The 21,612-nt window shown below is 39.5% G+C and overlaps 1 protein-coding gene across 5 annotated transcripts; it reads left to right on the forward strand.

The window, feature by feature from the left end:
- Nucleotides 1-757: 757 nt before the first annotated feature.
- mag (myelin associated glycoprotein) lies at nt 758-19,834 on the forward strand. Of its 5 annotated transcripts, XM_059339200.1 has the most exons (11): nt 759-980; nt 3,330-3,405; nt 3,483-3,851; nt 5,173-5,469; nt 6,936-7,193; nt 11,512-11,772; nt 12,648-12,956; nt 14,147-14,246; nt 14,873-14,969; nt 15,229-15,282; nt 17,122-19,834. In XM_059339200.1, exons 2-11 carry the CDS (start codon nt 3,360-3,362, stop codon nt 17,278-17,280), a joined length of 1,950 nt encoding a protein of 649 aa, XP_059195183.1. In that variant the 5' UTR covers nt 759-980; nt 3,330-3,359; the 3' UTR covers nt 17,281-19,834. The 5 variants fall into 5 exon arrangements, with proteins under 5 accessions (XP_059195182.1, XP_059195183.1, XP_059195184.1 ...); XM_059339199.1 differs by lacking the exon at nt 17,122-19,834 and having other exon boundaries at nt 758-980; nt 15,229-16,127; XM_059339201.1 differs by lacking the exon at nt 15,229-15,282.
- The last annotated feature ends 1,778 nt before the right edge of the window (nt 19,835-21,612 follow it).

Here is a 21,612-nt window from a genome sequence, read left to right on the forward strand (position 1 = left end):
AAGAATTTAATTTAAGAGCTGATATCTAGACATTTAACATGGTTTTATTGATAATAACCAAAATAATTACCAAGAAATCATGGAAAATATCTAGATATCAGCTCTAGATACCACAGATGACCAAAAAGACACAACATGACTAAAAAAAGATACAAAATGACTAAAAAAATACACAAAATGACTAAAAAAATACACAAAATGACAAAAAAAGACACGAAATGACTAAAAAGACACAAATTGACCAAAAAAGACACAAAATGACCACAAAAAGACACAAAATGACCAAAAAAAAGACACAAAATGACTAAAAAAGACAAAATTATTTAAAAAAGACACAAAAAGAGAAAAATGACTTAAAAAAAGACAAAGAAAGACAAAATGACCAAAAAAAGACACAAAATGACAAAAAAAAAAAGACAAAATGACCAAAAAGATACAAAATTACCAAAAAAAAACAAAAAACAGAAGAAGACACAAAATGACTAAAAAAGACATAGAATAGACACAAAATGACTTAAAAAGAGGATTCAAACATGGACAAAACAGCCCAAGACTCCATGGAGTTAATAACTTTACATTTTGTTGTAGTCATCAGTGAATATCAGTTTGTTATGACCCTTCTGTTGTATTTGGACCACAGACAGTATCAGTAATATGCTGATGACGTGATGTGTGTCTCTGGGTTTGGTGTTGTGTCAGAGTCGACAGTGAGAGTCATTGATGGGACGGCTGGACAGTGATGAGGGACTCCAGGTGCCGGCTGACGCTCAGTTTGTGTGGTTGTGTCATTTACTACGTCTCTGTGAGAGCGAGGGGGATGATGTCACGGCCTGATGATGCTGATGTCACTCTTTCTTTCTTTCCCTTGCACAGAGAGGAGGCTGTGGATCTGTCTGGGTGTGAGTGAACGCCCTCTAGTGGAGCTGCTGACCAGCCGTCCTGCACAGCTTCTGTCTGTTTCTTACCTACAGCATTTCAAGGTAAAAGCACAGTTGAGTCAATTTCATAAAAAAATTTGGTGACTTTTGGTGTCCTCATCAGAATTGCTCAGTCATCATCAACAAAATAAATGTTGTTATAAATGGCCAAACATTTACACACATACAGTCATGGAAAAAAAATATTAGACCCTTGTTTTCTTCACTTTCTTGTTCATTTTAATGCAACTTAAATAATGATCACCATGCCATGCTGCTATTATCTTTTTCAGCTCAACCCCACCTGATTAATATTTTGTCATTTTAACTTCCTGTATTAACATTTTGAAACAAAAAAATCACATAAAAACACAGGAAAAAAATACAAAAAACATGTTAAAAAAACGCACATAAAATGACAAAAAACACAAATAAAAAAACGTACAAAAAACATACAAGAAACACACAAAAATTACAAAAAACACAGATAAATGAGCCCAAAATCCCACAAAAAAACAGTAAACAAAAAAAAGATTGCCTTAAAAATGTTGAAACGCACACTGCAAAATCTGAAAAATCTCTGCAAAAAAAGTAAAATCATGTTACACTTGGTTGTGGTGATTATTGCCTTTGCTGAAAAAGAGTTGATGCCTGGTACAACTAAAGGTATATATATATATATATATATATATATATATATATATATATATATATAATGATAACAACAAAAACAGCTCATAAGAGTTTAATTTAAGAGCTGATATCTAGACATTTAACATGGTTTTATTGATTTAAAAAAACAAAACATGGAAAATGTCTAGATATCAGCTCTTAAATTAAACTCTTATCAGCTTTTTTTATTGGTATTATTCTATTTGTCCAAAACAAATGTACCTTTGATTTGCCTGATTTTGCAGGGAATCGGACCATAAAGAATAACTACATAGAAAATGCCAATCTTCTCATTAATTATCTTGTTTGCTGTAGATCCTTATTGAATTGAGACTATTTCACAAGATTGCTTAAAGTTGCTTTCATCTGTGAATACTCACTATTTCCTCTCAGTAAAGAGCTTATGATCTTTAAGAAATTAATTATTTTCACCATCCATAATAAGGGGATGCAGTTACTTAGTGTATATGTTTGTCCATAACGTGCTGTAATGTTTAGCTGACATTTATGTAATTTATCTTTTCTTTCCTCTTAAAAATGACAAAGTAAGAGAAATGGATTTTAAACTTCTCAAACTGGTTTAAGATGAAGCATCTGCTGTTGTTCTTCCTGTTGTTAGTGTTATTTCTGGGAGAAAATTAGTGCATCATTATGTTTTTGTGGATAAATGTGTCTTTGAGTCACGGCTGCTGTGCTAAATCAGTTGTGCGGCGTGAAACGAGCTGTTGTGCTAAGACGAATACTGATACGGGGCCATCTGTGATAAGTTATAAAAAGTTTGAATTGATTTTTGGCAGAAGTTTCATTTTGCAGAGGATCATGTTGACATGCAAACAGCCTCACTCCAATTTTAGTGATCGATTATTCCATAAAAAGAGGAGATTTATACTGTGAGGGCTGAACAATTTGTACAGGCTCTCAAAAACAAGGAAAAAAAGTACAAAAATTAGGTGTAATTTGCTTCACCGGAGCACGACTTCTAAAAACACACAAAAATTACAAAAAATACACTCATACTCACAAAGATACATATATAAATACACACTTCGGGATAAAAAAAAAAGTACTCTCAAAACTGCTTTGTGGTTTTGAAAAGTTGTCTCGCAAAGATTATTCTTAACCCTTAATAGGGCACTCATTGAAATACTTGCGAATTCCAAATTTCAACCCTAGAGAATATTGGAGAATATTACATACAGCCAGAATGTGTAAAAAAAACATACGGACCTGGGGGAGGGGGGTAATATTTTGAGAAAAAAAGTTTACGAGATTAATGTGGCAAATCTACGAGAAAAAAAATGTGCAGCTTTATGAGATTTAAAGTGGTGTATCTGCAAGAAAATAGTTGTTATTATCATGCTGATTGGTCAGATGTCATGGTGTCACTGTCTGTGACGTAGCCTGATCTTTGCTGATTAGCTGGAAGAAAAATCCATGTGGGTCTACAACTTCACAGAGAGACATGGGGACCCAGTTTTGATATATATTGAAATGACCAAATATAGTTATTCGTCAGATAAAGGGTTAAAAAAGTTTGATGTAGATTTGGGTACCATGCTATCCTCAAAATCCAGCAACTGAATTGTTGAATCTCAGAATCATTTCAAATGTTTGTGTGATTCTATAGATAGATATCTGAGTCAGGCAGCAGCACCGGAGCTGTAAACAAGACATTTCCGGCGGTTTTTTGGCCTCTTGATGATGCATGTGCTGTGACTGACAGGATGTTGTGTGTTGCAGAGGTCTATGGTCCAACGCTGAGCAGAGACCATGTGGTGTTTGGAGCTGCTCTTACCACTGCTGTTGCTCATCAATGGTAATAAATAAATCTCTCTTCCTTTCCTTGTTTCATAGTATGTTCTCTATGACTCACACTTCCCTCTCTCGTCTCAGATGCCAGCTGCCAGTGGAACGTCTGGGTACCTCGGGACATCTCGGCCATGACGAACTCCTGCGTGGTCATCCCGTGCACCTTCATGTATCCGTCTGGTATCAGGCCGTACCGCGGCACTCACGGTATCTGGTACTTCGGCCAGCCGTACCCTCAACTCTTCCCTCCCGTCGTCTTCAAATCACGCACGGACGTCGTGCACGAGAGCTACAAGGGGCGCACCAAGCTGCTGGGCGACCTGGGCCAGAGGAACTGCACTCTGCTCATCAACAACATCGGCGCCGAGCACTCAGGGAGATACTACTTTCGTGCCGACCTCGGTGGAGCCAACATGTACACGTACCCAGACTTCTCTGAGCTCAAAGTTCTGGGTAAGTCACTGATCAGAGTGGAATATACAGGGTGTCCATGAAGTACGGTGGCCTTGAGAGCTCACAGCGCTGCAACTTAAGAAATTTATTCAAATATTTTTATTGGCTTTTTATGCTGAAAAGACATACAACACAATCAACAAGACCGCAAACAGCAGTCACAAAATATATGTAAAATAAAGCCACAACAATAACATAAACATATACATATAAAACAGAAAATGTATAATAATGATAATAACAACAATAATAAAAACAACAATAACAAAAAATAAAAACAAAGAGTACAAATTCTAACCCATTACAGAGATTGTGAGTCAATTAAGTAGTAGTCTCAGTGTCCCAAGCCGGGAATTCCAAATTGAAGTAGTTCAAAAATGGCTGGCAAACATTGTAAAACCTCTGGGTTGATCCCCTGATTGAGTGTTTCAACTTCTCAAGTTTCAAATGCGCCATAACATCCAGAACCCAGCGTCTGTGCGTGGGAGGCTAAACCGATTTCCAATTACACAAAATAAGGCGCCTGGCTAGTAGGTGCAACTTAAGAAAACACAAGCAAATACACAAAACACAAGCAAATTGAGAAAACATCTTCATCAATCTGACAACACAAGTGCAGCATTTAGAAAATGAGCTGCAAAGACCACAACACAACAGAAGTGTTTCCAGAGGACACTTAAAAGTGATGCACACTTCTGGACACACTTGTGATATTATGAAGTTATTTCATGATAATTATATTTTCATGTTATAACGTGATATATAGCGTTAGCCCACTAACCCATATCATTCACATTGCAGTTAAACAAATCAAATAAATCATGATACACGTTTTAGTTGCTCCCTCTCAACAGCATCGAGTCAGTCTTGGTCTAGCTAGCCGACTAACGTTACGACGCTATCGATCGCCGGCTAACGTTAGCACGCTATGATCGGCCGCTAACGTTAGCATGCTATGATCGGCCGCTAACGTTAGCACACTATGATCGTTATAACGGGAAATTATCATTATCATGAAATTACGTGATAATATGACAAGCGTGTCCAGACGATCACTTTTAAGTGTCCTCCGGAAACACTTCTGTTGTGTTTCCTAAATGTTTTCTCAATTTGCATGTGTTTTCTTAACTTGCAGTGCTGTGTGCTTTCAGGGCCACGGTAGTAAAGTTAAGTTAAGAAAGGGCCTTTCTTAGCTTCCGCACATCGGTGTACTATTTATTTGTTTAATTTTCTGCTTAACTTTGAGCACAATCTCTGCATCAAGATAAAATGCTGCTTTACAAATTAAGTAATTATAAGTCTTTGTATTGCTGCCCACCAGATCAACCCAACATCGACGTCCCTGAGGAGATCGTCAGCGATGAGAGTCTGGAGCTGACATGCTACGCTCCAGACAACTGCCCCGACATGACTCCAGAGATCCAGTGGATGTACACCGACTACCTGCCCGACCCAGAGTTCAGCTCTGACTATCTGGAGGAGAGCAACACAGCAGTACTCTCCAGCACCCTCACCTTCACGCCCAGACCCATGCACAACGGGCAGCTCCTGGGCTGCAGGGTCTACTACCCCAACACCACACTGGTCTATGAGAGACTCATCTCTCTGGACATCAAGTGTAAGTTAGAAAACACTTCACTCTATAAGGCCAACAAGTAATAATGTATAGGCGTGTTTCCACTGAGTACTTTTTGGAAAACAGCTGAGTGTTTTGGCTCCGCCCACTAGTTAGTTTCCCTCGGCCTCTGTTCCCATACAGTTACTTTTGTAGCGGCTAACCAACGGAGTTCCAATAGGCATGTTCCCATTAGGTACTTTTCCCTCTAGTGAGCCGCTATGGGTTTAACTTGGGAGAGAGGATCCACCCAACTTCACCGGTTAGCAGCTCATAAAGTTCCTGCCTCGGGTCGGTACTTTCTGAGCCGCTACTGAGTGCCGATTTCAAGCATGCGTGATTCATTGTCAGACTGGCGCAGACTGGAAACTGAGGGGTTAACATCTCCTGCTCTTCTGACTGCAGCTGGGAGAGACTGCAGCGGGAGGACTGGGCCACTTGTGAGTGCTTTGGGACGGCGCCTGCTACTCGTTAAGAAGAGTAGGAACGAGTCTCCAAAAGTCTCCAATAAAACCAAAAAAAGTCGCTAGATTTGTCGCTAGTCGCTTTTTTGAAAAAGCTAGATTTGTCGCTAGTCGCTTTTTTGTAAAAAAGAGTCTCTAGAGGGTCTGAATAGTCACTAAATATAGCAACAAAGTTGCTAAATTGGCAACACTGCTTGCCCCATCGGTCTGTTGTCATTAACTCCGTTGATTAGCCGCTACAAAAGTACCTGCATGGGAACAGAGGCCGAGGGGAACTAACTAGTAGGCGGAGCCAAAACACTCAGTCTCCTTCCAAAAAGTACTCAGTCGAACACGCCTTATATTTAGTGACTATTCAGACCCCTCTAGCAACTCTTTTTTTTTTTAAAGTGACTAGCGACAAATGTAGCAACTTTTTCTGGTGTTATTGGAGACTTTTGGAGACTCGTTCCTACTCTTCATAACGAGTAGCAGGCGCCGTCCCAAAGCACTCACAAGTGGCCCAGTCCTCCTGCAGCAGTCTCTCCCAGCTGCAGTCAGAGCAGGAGATGTTAACCCAGCATTCGTTCAACTGGTGCATTTCCAGGCACCTGTTTTTAAGTTCATTTTCAATTTGTGCAATTAAAAAAACTAAATTAAATAGCCCAAAAAACATTGAAAATGCCATAGAAATCTCACAAAAAACTTTTTACGCTTTGCTGAGATAGAATAAGTTAATGATGTACACATGCATATTCAGTGTTTCTCACACAAGGTTAGAGTTAAGTTGCTCCAGCTACTATTTGAAAATCTGTTTCCGGAGCTGCTGCACTTGCCAGCAAACTCTTGTGTCATTTGATCTGATAAACAGAAAGCGAGAGAGCAGGGTAGGGATGATAAAAAACGAACAGAAACATCATATTTGCATTGAGTTTTTCTCATTCTTCTTCTATGCAATAGTGATGAATCTGATGAACCTTGCATTACACAAAAGCATTAACTCCTTCTCTTTCCTTTCCGTGACAGACGCTCCACGCTCTGTGTGGGTGAACGTGTCCTCGGAGGTGATGGAGGGCAGCTCTGTGATGCTGCACTGCGAGGTGGACAGCAACCCTCCTGCCAGGATCTCCTGGATGTTTGGAGACGAGGAGCTGCTGTGGGACACGGCGTCCAACCTCACCCTCTCCCTGGACGACGTGACGCCCACGCACGAGGGAATCTACACCTGCGTCGGAGACAACGGCTACGGCATCATGAACACCTCGCTGTACCTGGCTGTCAAGTGTAAGTCTCCAACAAATCTGTTTTTTGTAAAGGGAGTCTGGTGGCTTTTAAGAGAGTTTAAATGGATAAAACAGGTTCAGTCCCCGTCAGAAAGGGCTGTTTGATGACAAGGTAAAGCAACGTAAATATTGTAAGCATGGAAAAGACTTAAAAGGTGTAAGTCTTATTATTATAATTACTCTTACATTAAAATGTAATCTTCTACATCTAACGTAACTGTATCCCAAATCGGACGTTTGGCTAAGATTCTATCAAAATTTCACATTAATAGTAATATAAATGATCATGTTATACTTCAAATTAATTAAATGGTGTGAAACTAAAGTCTAACTTCTTATCTTTCGAATCGTATATTTTTTTAACCGTGTACGTTAGCCTCGGGTTTACCAGAGTCGGCTAACGGACGCTAACGCCAGTGAATAAGCCGTGAGCTAACTGTATCCCACATTGGACACAAAGATTCTATCAAAATTTCACATTATCTTCTAATATAAATGATCTTGTTTTGCTTCCTTGTGATTAAATGGTGTGAAACTAAAGTCTAACTTCTTATCTTTTGAACCGTATATTGTTTTAACCGTGTACGTTAGCCTCGGGTTTACCAGAGTTGGCTAAAGGACGCTAACGCCATTGAATTAGCCGTATGCTAACTGTATCCCAAATCAGCCACTTTCATCTCCTCGCTGTAAAACAATGAGCTGCTGAGTTTTTCAGGGGAAATTGGATGTTTCTGGGTAAGCCAAATAAATAACACCGTTATCAATCATCGTTATCAACACACCTGGACCGCACTTCTGTCCTTCACAATAAAATACAGTACAGTAAAAATACAAATGTACTTTTAAGATCGTCGACCAAGTGTTCTTACTGCTTTCTCTCATCAAAGTTACTTTCATATTGTAATTAGTCATGTAAATCTCCATGTAAACAAATTAAATTTCACATATAACTTGTTAAATATGTATAAATCAATTATACCTCTCTCGATATCTTTCGAACAATTCACAGAAATATATAATTTTGTGTATTTTTAGATGGCAAAAAAAACTGAGCATTGCAAATGTGTTGAAGATAAACAAACTGAGCAACAAATTGCACAAAAATACCAGATTTAGCAAAAGTAATTCGCTGATTCCACTGGTGGATATATGATGTTGTGATATGTAAAATGTTAAAAGGAAAGTCAAAGTCTTAATAGGTTAAAAATATTAGGTTTTATATGTTTTTGTTAGTTCAAGAAAAACAAAACTGTGTGCAACAAATTGCACAAAAAGACCTGATGCATCAAATATGATAAAAATTAGAATTCATATTTGCAAATTGATATTTATTTATTTTTTAATTTGTCAGCAGGTTCAATAAACACTCAAGTTTTTAAAAAAAATTAGATTTTTTGGCAATAATTTCATGGTTCAGGCTTTATAGGGAGGACAGAAACTAGAAATAAAAAGCCAGCCCTCTAATGTGTCTGCTGTTGATACGGATGCCCAGTATTTTCCAAACTGTCTTTGCTTTATCAATAAATCAATATGCACTGCAGAGCTTTGGAGCCACGAGGAGGCAAAGCTGTGAAGAATAAAGAGGCGTATTGGGCGATATTGTGGAAAAAACCCAGAGCTGTGTCCCAAATCCATACAACACATTAGTAGCATCATAAATCAATGTACTGTTTTTGTTTTGTACAAACACAGAGTGACACAAGACACGATCAGACTGTGACCTCAGAGTACCGCTGCAATTTAACTTCACAACAAGGAAAAAGTTATGCCATTCAATACCACAGACACAAGTGTGGGGTCACTTAGGAAATGTCTGTGTTGTTTCCTCATGAAAACAAATTGTTTTATTCATGAAATGAGTCACAAAATGAATCGAAAATACAGTAAAGACATTGACAAGGGTAGAAATAATAATTTTAACCTGTACAAATCTCCAACTTTACCTCTAGATCAGGGTCTCAAACTCAAATTACCTGGGGGCCGCTGGAGGCAGTATCAAAATGACCAAAAATGACAGAAAAAAGACACAAAATGATCAAAAAAGACAAAATGACTAAAAAAAAGACACAAAATGACTAAAAAATACACAGAATTACCAAAAAAGACTCAAAATGACCAAAAAAAGACACAAATTGACAGAAAAAAGACACAAAATGACCAAAAAAGACAAAATTGACAGAAAAAAGACACAAAATGACCAAAAAAGACAAAATGACCAAAAAAAAAAAGCCACAAAATGACAAAAAAATACACAGAATTACCAAAAAAGACTCAAAATGACCAAAAAGGACACACAATGACAGAAAATAAATACTTAAAAAACAAACAAAATGACCCCAAAAAAGACACAAAATGACCAACAAAAAGACACTAAATTGCTTAAAAAAATAAAAAAAAGACACAAAATTATTTTAAAAAGCCACAAAATTATTAACCAAATAATTAACAAGTAAAACAAGGGTGGTCTAATCATTTTTTTTCATGACTGTATAATAGATATTTCATAGGAAAATCAGCCGTTTCCAGCTTTAATTGTCATTTTCAACATTAACAATGTCTAGACTGTATCTCTGTCATTTTAATTTTAAAAAAATGTGCTTTTCTTTCAAAAATAAGGACGTTTCTAAGTGACCCCAAACTTTTGAGCGGTAATGTAAATAATTTGCGATGCATTCTGGCATGATTGCGTTTCCTTTTTTCGTCTGTGGACCTGCTGATCATTAGTATCTAGTATGAAACTGGGACACAGAAAACTCCTGAGTGTTTCCTCTTGAACAGTTAAAACTGTGAGTAGGTTGGAGGAGATTTTAGAGCCAGAAACCTCTGCTCAAACTAATCATTGAGTATTTGCATTCGTTAAAAGGCACTTTGGTTTCAGGCTGAGACGTATTTCATGCTCGCTCTGTTAAAAGCTGCTCAATTAACACATCCATTATCCATGTTTTTATAATAACAATGCACCAGATGAAAAGGTGGAACCATTTTTATGCATTATAAACCCGAATCTCCAACTCCCCACAAAGCTTCATTGAGTTACATTCTCATTCTTACTGTGTTAGTTCACATTGATTTTGGCCACAGCTGGCAACTGTTTTCAGCAAAAAAAAAGCCCATTAGACACTAAATACACAAACTCCTCAGCAAGAAACAGTCGATAGGCAAAGTTACAGACGATCTGGTGAACAGAGCGGGGCATCCAGCAGCTAAGGAGTCAGATATTTCCTTCAGTTCATAGAGACTGAAAACTTGACAAAGACAAAACACAATTTTTCCGACTTTTTTTCTCATAAATCTGCTACTTTTTTCTCATAAATTTGCCACTTTAACCCTTTGGAGTTTGGGGCTATTCTGTTGGTTTTTGACTCCTTTAATTCTGCCTGAATAAACCACTTAAAAAGTGTTCACCATGCCATTGTTTTCAGCACAACCTCATCTATATGACCTGATTATTATTTTTTCATTTTGACTTACTGGATCAACATTTTGAGCACAAAAACACACACAAAACCCCATAAAAAATACAATAAAATTACCAAAAACACACAAAAAATTACAAAAAACACACATAAAAATACACAAAAACACACAAAAATTACAAAAAACACACATAAAAACACAAAAAACATTAAACACAAAAGATTGCATTAAAAATGCATCGAAATGCTGAATGCACGCTGCAAAATTCGAAAAAATCTCTGCAACAACAAAAACAAAATGTACGTTACTGACTTCAGAAAACTGAGCAGCGACTCCTTGGAGTGTCTGTTAGTCCAACCAAACACTGAACAAGACATTTAATGAACAAAACGTTCAAATAACTGTCATTAAGTGAAAATACAGTGAAAGGGTCAAAGTTATGAGACCAAACCGGTAAACTTTATTGACAGGTTGCCGTGGATACGCATTGTTCTGCTTCTCTCCTGATGACGTCTCGCCTTGTTAGTGACCTGTCAATCAAAGGTAGCCCCGCCCCAAATCATACGATTCTTTATCTTCTATTTTCTTCTAAATGGGGCCATTATTTACACTATTAACATCAGATTGTCTTGAAGATTTTTTACTAGTGATTGAGACCATAGTGTTGTCCTGAAAAAAATGTCTGAGGTAATAAATCAAGTGACAAGTTTTCAAATTTTTCCATTCAAATGAATGGGCAGATTTTTTGCAGCTAAACTTAGCGCCCCCTGCTGGAATTTTAAGGCACTTCCTGGTTTGCCTCCCTGCTCGGACCAGAATGGACGTGTATGTGCGTCTTTGCCCTTTCTCTAAAATGCCCTGTGATTGAGTTGAAGTGTTAAAATGTTATATATCTTTTGCAGACCCTCCCCGCGAGCCCCAGGTCAACGACTCCATGACGGTGCTGGAGGGATCTACGCTGGCCCTGCACTGCAGCACCCAGGGCAGCCCGGCCCCGACCCTCACCTGGCTGAAGGACGGGGAGCTGGTGGGCACCATCACCGCCGACGAGCTGTCGGTGCTGGAGATCGTAGAGATCACGCCGCAGGGAGACGGGCAGTACCGCTGCCTGGCCGAGAACGAGCACGGGAGAGCCAGCAGCTCCTTCAACATCACTGTCGAGTGTGAGTGCTTCACTGTCCTGTAAAAAGGTCCGACACTAAAGGACGTAGTATGCAGGTCAAAGGAATCAGAGCAATACTTGGATCATCAAAGCAACTTACTACACATTTTGAAGTACAATATTCTGCTCAAACAGTCATGGAAAAAATTATTAGACCATTGTTTTCTTCAATTTGTTGTTGGTGCAACTAAAGGTACATTTGTTTGGACAAATATAATGATAACAACAAAAATAGCTGATAAGAGTTTAATTTAAGAGCTGATATCTAGACATTTAACATGGTTTTATTGATCATTATTTTGGTTATTATCAGGAAAACCATGGAAAACGTCTAGATATCAGCTCTTAAATTAAACTCTTACGAGCTATTATTGTTGTTACCATTATATTTGTCCAAACAAATGTACCTTTAGTCATACCAGGCACTAAAATTAAGTAGGAATTGAAGAAAACAATGGTCTAATCATTTTTGTCAATAACCGTATGTACACAAGCTTTTATTGCACAAGTAAACTATTATCCAATGTAAACATTCTGGGTTCCTTTTGTGTACAGTGAGATATTGTTTGAACAAAAAATAGGTAAGAATTGTTCCATCATTCATTATAAATTGATCATTTCATTATTAATTTGACACAGGGGGCCACAGCAGGGCTTCTTCACAGGGGCAGTGGCCCCCTGTAGGCCCCCTTTATAGAACCGCCACTGGTTGAAGGCAATTAACAATGCCTTTTCATCCCCACCACTTTTTAATACAAAGTGATGCTCTTGAATATTCACAATTACTTCCATTAAGTAAATAGGATTGAAAAAAAGCAGCACACTTATATTCATCTCTGTTATTGTGGCTCTTTACTCTGCTGCCTCCTCCAACAGACGCCCCGGTCCTCCTGGAGGAGTCGAAGTGCACGGTGGTGAGGGAGGGGGTCCAGTGTGTCTGCATGGCCACAGGGAACCCTGAACCCACCATCGAGTTCTACCTGCCCGACCAGAACGTCACCATCAACGAGACAGACGGCCGGTACAACTTCTACACGCACACAGACGGACACACCTCCACGGGGATGATCAAGCTGAGGGAGAAAGGCGAGCGGGTCGACAACGGCGGCCCCGCCGTCAACGTTCACTGCAACTTCTACAACATGTACGGGAGAGAGAGCATCCTCCTGGAGCTGCAGCAGGAGAGTGAGTGGAGACCAAAACCAGATTATTGAGTGTGCTTGAAAGAGCACACGATATACTATTCACCGGGCTTATTCTTCTTCCGTTTCTTCCGACTGTTATTTTCGTCGACTACTCCTCCCAGAGTTTTGGTCGCACATACACTAAAAAGGTATCAAATCGACCAGCTCGGCCATGACAAGTGTGCAATCACGTTGTCTAAGGGTTTCGGCAAACGGTTTTCAAATTATACAGCAAAAACACCCCTGTTTTTCTGTCTCAGTGGCGTGAAATATCACAGGACGAGTAGCTGACTGCTCTGCCCTGATTGGTGGCCGTCACCAATTTTTCTAGTTTACTTGCCATTCTTCGTCATTTTCCTAATCACATTCTTATGTGCTATGCAGTCCATCCTTTTTTAACCCAACATGAAACAATTGCAAAATTTAAAGGTTAAGTCTCATTCTAGGCTTTTCTGATTATCAACAAATCCCATAAAAAGACCAAAACCAGCAACAAATTGATGGAATTAATTAAGTATCAAGTGTTATCTCTGTGGCCAAAGCTTGATATATTTAATTCCTCTGCGCCACAGAGCTCCATTGTTGTCCAAAAATGAATAAAAAAGACTTCAGAGACTGGGTGACATGTTTCTGCATTGCCAAGAACATGGGCACTGCAGTACACAGTCATGGAAAAAATTATTAGACCACCAATTTTCTTCAATTTCTTGTTCATTTTAATGCCTGGTACAACTAAAGGGACATTTGTTTGGACAAACATAATGATAACAACAAAAATAGCTGATAAGAGTTTAATTTAAGAGCTGATATCTAGACATTTCGCTTGGTTTACTTGATAATAACCAAAATCATTATCAAGAAAACCATGGAAAATGGCTAGATATCAGCTCTCTCTAAAATGAACAATAAATTGAAGAAAACAATGGTCTCATAATTTTTTCCATGACTATAGTTAAAAGCAAGTATATCCCTGGGTTAAGACATTCTCTCTTTCCCTACATTGATGCAAGCATGCTGTAATAAAGTAAACAAACTTTTATTCTTGGTAGGCTACATATTGGAGATTTAAGATGCTGTGCCCTTATTTATTTTATATGCTGTCTTCTTGTTGGCTAGATGCACAGTTATTCTGATAAAGAATTAACTCATATGTTCTAATTTTCTTTTAATTTTAATCCTGTTTGTTCTCAGAAAAGTACATGATGGCAGTAATAGTTGGCACCATTGGAGGAGTGGCGGTCATAGCCTTCATCATTGCAGCAGTGAGATACGTTGGCCACAACAACAAGAAGTGAGTATAAACGACAAACTAATGGTGAGGCCGACACCAAGCAGAAGTAGCCATTTTTCCTCACTAAGCATTTTCTGAAATCCAAGGAAACACTTAAGCCTAGTCATCCATTCTAAAACACATTGATGCACATTGTATATGAGTGAATGTGGGATTGATGTGGACGTAAGAATCATTTTTCCAGAGCAATTTAGCAGTTTCTTTGCCACAACAAGTCCCTGTTGAAATCCTTGGAGATCCACATTGGCTGCCTTGTGGAGTGGGTTAGCAAGCTGGACTAATCTTATATTTTGCAGGCTCGATTCCCTGCTCTGACACTGCTTCTGTATCCTTGACCTGCTACGCTAAATAAAACCAGGTAGCCCTCTTTAACCAAGGTGCTTTATTTTAGCCTCAAGGCATATTTGGACCCCCAAATTTGCAAGCTTTCTCTGACAAAACACCCCTGAAGTGGGTGTGAGCTCAGCGACTAAACCCATGAAATAACCACGTCACTCACACCCACAGTTGGCCTCCAGCATAACCTTACAGAGCTTGTTGTTTTAAAATGGATGCCCAGGCTTGGCGTGTCGCCCTGCGTTAGTGGCAGTCGAGACCGAGTCTGATTATGTGACTCCGTCCCCCAGAGAGAATGGCAACCCTAGGCAGGACGTGGTCCTGGAGAACCCAGCTTTGTACTACAGCGCAGTCAAGAAGGACAAACAAAATCTGAGGAAGAAAGTGGTGAGACATGCTGATGTCAATGATTATGATTATGATGGAGGATGGGTTGGATGACCATTCTCAGATGGTTTGTGTAATGCAACAAGTTGTAAATTGTGAGACCCCATTTTGACCTCTGAAAACGAGGCAAAAGAAGGAGTATCTCCCACCAGCTGTCCAGTAGCTCCAACCATGACCTTTCCAAACACTGTTTTCTCTTGCTTTCATCGCTTCTCTGCGTTTTTTCTGTCTGTTTTTCTCTCCCCTAACTCTTGCACAGCTTAAGACAGAGCTGTTGGGCTCAAAGTTTAACTCCATTCTAGAGGAGACTACGGTAAGGTTCCCAAACAAATCCCCATTAAAAACACAAGCCTCAGTGACAGATGCATCTCCTCGCATATCAGCTTCTGTGTTCTGTACACTGCCGTTTGTTTCCGAAAACTGCCTTCTGCATGGCTGCCTCATCACTAACACAAAACGCCAAACTAACAGGAAACATCTCAGTCTCCTTGTCAGTTGTCGACCACTAACCACTAACTAGCGGCCCTGTTCTCATCTGGTATTAACACGCGTCTTGGGTGATCTGATCACAAGTGGACAGCTCTGAGTATGTCAGCGGACACCTGACCGGCATTATACGCATTTTACGAGTGCGTCTTCACAATATTTACAATTAAACATATACATCGTTTCCATTTCAGTTAAAAAGGGTTGTTGTTTTTAGCTGGCGGGAGGAATTTCGCATGCATAGTTTCCTAGAAATTAAAAATTAAAAGAAAGTTTGTACATTTTACATAGCCATTTATTATGAGACAGATAAGGTAACCCGCCAGTCGCTCCATGATTTTATCCAAAGTGCGGTTTGTGACCACAGTCCGACAGCTCTGCCCACTGCATCAATCATCTCGGGCAGCCTTATGGGGCATTGGACAACTGTCACCGTTTCCTGTGTATCTCGATAAACCAGAGCAATGCCTAATCCAATCAGCAAAAGACCTCTTATCAAGGTTCCGAATAGATAGAGATCTTCGATATCCTCCACTGAAAGACCCGCCAGGCACACGACACGCCACCTCTCCCACGTGTCCATCATGTAGCCAGCAGGACTGGTGGGCTCCCCCGAACCCAGGCTTCTCGTCGAGAAGATGGTGTCAATTGCGTTGAGACCGGTTGATCAAATCCATGATTTTTTAGTTTGGAGAGCAGTGTAGAGAGAGTCTTCCAAAGTATAAGACAGAAGACAAGACGAGACAAGAGGAGCGAAGCAGGAAAAACAGGGGCGGGAGAGAGGAAAGAAAAGTGCGACCGCCTCCTTACAGAGCCAGAGAAGAAGTATATATCCTGAGGCAGGTTCTTTCTGAGTCGCTAACCAGTTGAGTTGGGCGGATCCTCACGCGGCCCAGTCCTCCTGCAGCAGTCTCTCCCAGCTGCAGTCAGAGCAGGAGATGTTAACCCCTCAGTGTCCAGTTTGCACCAGTCTGCAATTGGATCACGCATGCGCGAAATCGCAGCTCAGAAAGTACCTACCCGATGTAGGTACTTTCTGAGCCGCTACCTGAGCCGCTAACCGGTGAAGTTGGGCGGATCCTCTCTCCCAAGTCACACCTAAAGTGGCTCACTAAAGGGAAAAGTATCTAATGGAAAAAGACCTAATGTGAACACACTTCATGCACTCAAAATAGCAAGTGTAAATGTAGAAGTCTGCCAGTTTACACAGACCATGGTTCTATAGCATGACGTGTTCAGAAACAGAATCAGAAAGCCTTTATTGTCATTGCACAGAGTAACAAGTACAAGTACAACGAGATTAAGCCATCAACCCGTCCAAACGTATAAAACACCCACAAACAGTATGACAGAGGTAAACAGGACAGGAAGACAGAGTATGAAGAGAGAGAATAACAGGCAAACCAACACTTTTCTTTCAAACTTGGCACTGTTGGCGCACAAATGAGTCAGTACTTGTCAGTGATTAGGTGATTAGATGGTCCTTCAATGCGTCCCCCTGTACTTAGAGCTGTCCACTTGGCATCAGATCACCCAAGACGCATGTTAATGCCAGATCTCAACAGGGCCAACTTTTCTTTATGTGGTCTGTCGCGCTCTTCTGTCATCCGGTGTCACCGGCACCCTGCCAGTGATCTGCACCGCTGATCGGTCCTTCTGTCCGCAGGGAGAAGACGGGGATTATCAACCTGTGGGCTCTATGGCAGGACTGGAGAAGCAAGAGCTGAATTACGCTGCACTGGAGTTTATCGGGGCCAGGCCCAGGGAGGGGGCCTCAGGGAGGGGGGATGATGGCAGCAACTACACGGAAATCAAAGCCAAATGAATCGCAATCCTTCCCTGATCCCTCGGCTATGCGAGACGCAGTGGCAGCCCCAGCACATCTCCTGGCCCATAAACTGTGTAATAACTCCCCTTTCTCTACCGGATCTCACCCATCACATGATGACTCCTTGGTTCCCATTTCTTCACATATAATTTACACAATGCCAATCCCCCACACCCCCTCTCATGCTGCCCCTCCTCCACTGGACGCCCCCTTTCACATGTCATCATTTGGGAAAACTGGTACTGTTTTGGGTCGGAGCATGACCCACTGTGGACAATGTAAAAGAAATAATTTACATTTCTAGCCTCAGTTGTAGTACATTGGCTCTAAACCATGCAGTGTTAACCAGTGTCCATGTTTTTGTTGCTTTCTCCATGTTCTTCGTTGTGACTGTCACTATTTGCTCTACATGCGTCTCATAACTGTCACTGTGTCTGCTGCCAGTCGAAGCATCAGGGCAAGGAGTAACGGCGCTTTGTGTCCTCCTATATCTATGTGTGTCTATCAGCAGAGAGGAAAAACTCTCTTCTCTCTTTGGTTAATTACACCCCAAGAACATAACCGACTGAGGCGAGAGATGAAAACACATCTCAGCATTTTCCACATAATTGTATTTAATGTGTGCTGTGACTCGGTAGCCTCTCATAATAAATGAAAAAAAAAAGTCACCGTCACTTTTGATAATAATTGAGGAGGTTGTGTAAAATTCAAGTGTTACCTTGTCTAGTTCTACATAGGCCTGTCACGATAATTACTATATCGACTTATCGTTCGATATATAAAAATGGACACGATAGTTTTTTCTGGACTCAATATTTGTTGTTTACATGCGTTCCTTTTTGTGTTTTTTTGTGTTTAAAGTAATGCTGCAAATGTTTGACAGGCAGTACGAATTACCGGGACAAAACCCTACATTTCCCAAGCAGCCACTCCAGCTGTTTATATGTTATTTTAATAATAAAATAATAAAATACATAAAGTTTATCTCAGTGCAACGTTTTGCTAACAGAGCCTGAAAGTCTATTTTATTTGTTTTGCTTGTAGTTTATTTATGGGCTGAAATATGTGCCACCAGAAACTGAATTTAAATTATTTCTATTAGAATTTGAATTGCTTAACTTGAATAATTGCATTAAAAAACTGAATTTGAATCACATAATTTGAATTTGTATTGTTCAGTTTGAATCATTGCATTGAAAAACTGAATCTGAATTGTAATTTGAAATTGAATTTATTAGTTTGGAACTGTACATTCAGTTCAATTTCAATGTTCTGCGACGAACATCCAGGTAGTTGAGGCAGAGCAATCGAGCGCAGAAAACGGAGATGCTGATTGGCCGAAGAGGCGCTATGGCAACCGAGTGGCAACAAATGTTTCAGTTTTCCAATGCAACGATTCAAATTATACAATACAAATTCAAATTATGTGATTCAAATTCAGTTTTTTTAATGCAATTATTAAAGTAAAGCAATTCAAATATAAACAATTCAAATTCAGTTTCTGGTGGCGCATATTTCAGCCCATATTTATTTATTGATGTTTTATTGATCTAGGATATTTTAATATTTCTTTTCCACATTTCAATTCCAATGTTTAATATTCTCGAGATTTAAAAATGCATTGCTGTGGAAAACGATGAACTTATTATCCTTTAATATAGTTATAAAACTAAAACGACATCGATACAACGATACTATCGTTTATCGTGACAGTTTACGGGAAAATATATCATCCTAAAAGTTATGTTATCGTGACAGGCCTAATTCTATATATAAAAAAAGTTTCTTTGTGATGAGATTTTAGGGTTTTTTCTGCACTGTGGCCAACACACAATGTCTGTCTCCTCTTCTTCTCCCGGGTTCTAGCTCTCTGATTGATCTGGAAAACAAAGCACAACATATTTGAGCGTGAGTGGCCAAAGTGTTATCTCTTTTAGACAATGTGTGTGTGTGTGTGTGTGTGTGTGTAGGTGTGTATGCGTACGTGTTTTGAAATCGTGCTGAGAGATCACAGGACACTGATCACTGATCACTGAGGAAGTTCTTTGGGAAGTTTCGAGCGTCGCTTCACTTGAGAAGTCGACGCTTTTCTCTCACAGGGCTGCATCAGATGTTTGAATGACAGAAAGTGATGCTGACTAGCCAGCTGGTTGAGCTATTCAACGACATTTGATGAGCCTGTGATGTAAGTGCACTAATAGTCTAACTCGATAACGATGGTGTCAATAATATATATATATTAATAAGATGTATATTGAGAGGGAAAAGGATGCCAGTATGTACAGCAGCCACTAAAAGTTATGGATAAAAGCCAGTGTGAGATGTGAAAAACAGTCTTGTCACACGTTATTCAAATACTTTTTGACCGAACATTGTCTTAATATGAGCTCAGTGAGCAGAACCAGCCTCCTAGCTAGTGAGCACTAAGGTCAAGAGGCTGCGTTTACATGCAGGAAATGACTTTCTTATGCTTGTGGTTGATTTAAAGTGTAATATCTGTTGTGTTTATATACAGGTGCATCTCAATAAATTAGAATATCATAGAAACATTGATTGATGTGAGTAATGTATTTAAAAAAGTGGAAATAACACATTATATAGAGTCATGGAACAAATTATTAGACCATTGTTTTTTTGTTAATTTTAATGCCTGGTACAACTAAAGGTACATTTGTTTGGACAAATATAATGATAACAACGAAAATAGCTCATAAGGGTTCAATATCTAGCCATTTTCCATGGTTTTCTTGCTAATGATTTTGGTTATTATCAAGAAAACCATGGAAAATGTCTAGATATCAGTCTCTTAAATTAAACTCTTATGAGCTATTTTTTTTGTTATTATATTTGTCCAAACAAATCTAACTTTAGTTGTACCAGACATTAAAATGAACAAGAAATTGAAGAAAATTGGTGGTCTAATAATTTTTTCCATGACTGTAGATCCATTACACACAGAATGAAACATTTCATGTCTTCATTTATTTAATTTCTTCTTATATAAATATTATGGCTTACATTTAATGAAGTTCAGTGTCTCAAAAAATGTAAATATTACAAAAGACCAATTTTAAAAAGTATGTTTAATATGGAAATGTTGGCCTCTGAAAAGTATGTCCATCTATATGACTAAGTATTTGAACTACTGGAAATTAACTTTTTCAATTAAATTCTAATGTATTGAGATGCACCTGTATATTCCCTATTAACAGTTAAAAGAGAACTCCAGCAAAGTACTATTGTTCTGCCATCAAAGGGACAATAGACAGGTTTTTTTTTCTGCTTTATGAAGTAAATATTTATTGCTCAGTATAATGGCCATTCTGCGTTCCGATTGGTTGCCTATATGCCTCAATTTCACTATGCAACTCTGTCTCCCACTGTGTGTGATCGTCTGGGAATCTGAAGGCTCCATTTGCAGCACAAAACAGGAGAGGATAGCACTCGAGTTGCACCTGTACTTATAAAGTTAATGAAATAATAACACGGAGGCTCTGTAGTCTGAACCACAAACTCTTTGTTCAGCTTCAATCCTTTTGTTCTTACCTTTCACAATAAAAGCCCTAGAAGAAGAAGGAGAGTGAAAGATTTTCTTGTTCTAATATGAGTGTTTCCTACTGGTAGCAGAAGATCAACACGTCCTGATACATACATTTAACACGTGGTTAATGTTACGAAACAGTTGAAGTTTGGTCAGAGTTTTGGCTCCAAAACTTCTTGTTTAGGTTCAGGAAACAAAATGACATGGTAAGACTTTGGAAAAAAAGATAGTTTGGAGTGAAGTAACTACTGCTGGACATGTGATAGCCAGTGCGTTTACATGCACAGTTTAATCGAGCTATGCATAAAAATCGATGTTGCCGTCTAAAAAGACTTGTCCTTGTTCCAGTTTACATGCAACTGAGAAAACTGAATAACTGACGGGAACGTGTCCTCCTCCTCAACACTGGGTGGCGATATGCTTCGTTTCAGCGGGTTAATATGGCGCCTTTCTGTTGACCTCAGTTAGACACTTTGTGCCGTCACTACTGACCGGCTAATATGACCGGCTAATGTGACTGGCTAGTATGACCGGCTAATGTGACTGGCTAATGTGACCGGCTAATGTGCGACCGGCTAATGTGACCGGCTAACGAATGACCAGCTAATGTGACCGGCTAATGTGCGACCGGCTAACGAATGACCAGCTAATGTGACTGGCTAACGAACGACCAGCTAATGCGACCGGCTAATGTGCGACCGGCTAATGAACGACCGGCTAATGTGACCGGCTAACGAATGACCAGCTAATGCGAGCGGCTAATGTGCGAGCGGCTAATGTGACCAGCT

The sequence above is a fragment of the Centropristis striata genome, chromosome 8, assembly GCF_030273125.1.
Source record: "Centropristis striata isolate RG_2023a ecotype Rhode Island chromosome 8, C.striata_1.0, whole genome shotgun sequence".
Classification (NCBI taxonomy): domain Eukaryota; kingdom Metazoa; phylum Chordata; class Actinopteri; order Perciformes; family Serranidae; genus Centropristis; species Centropristis striata.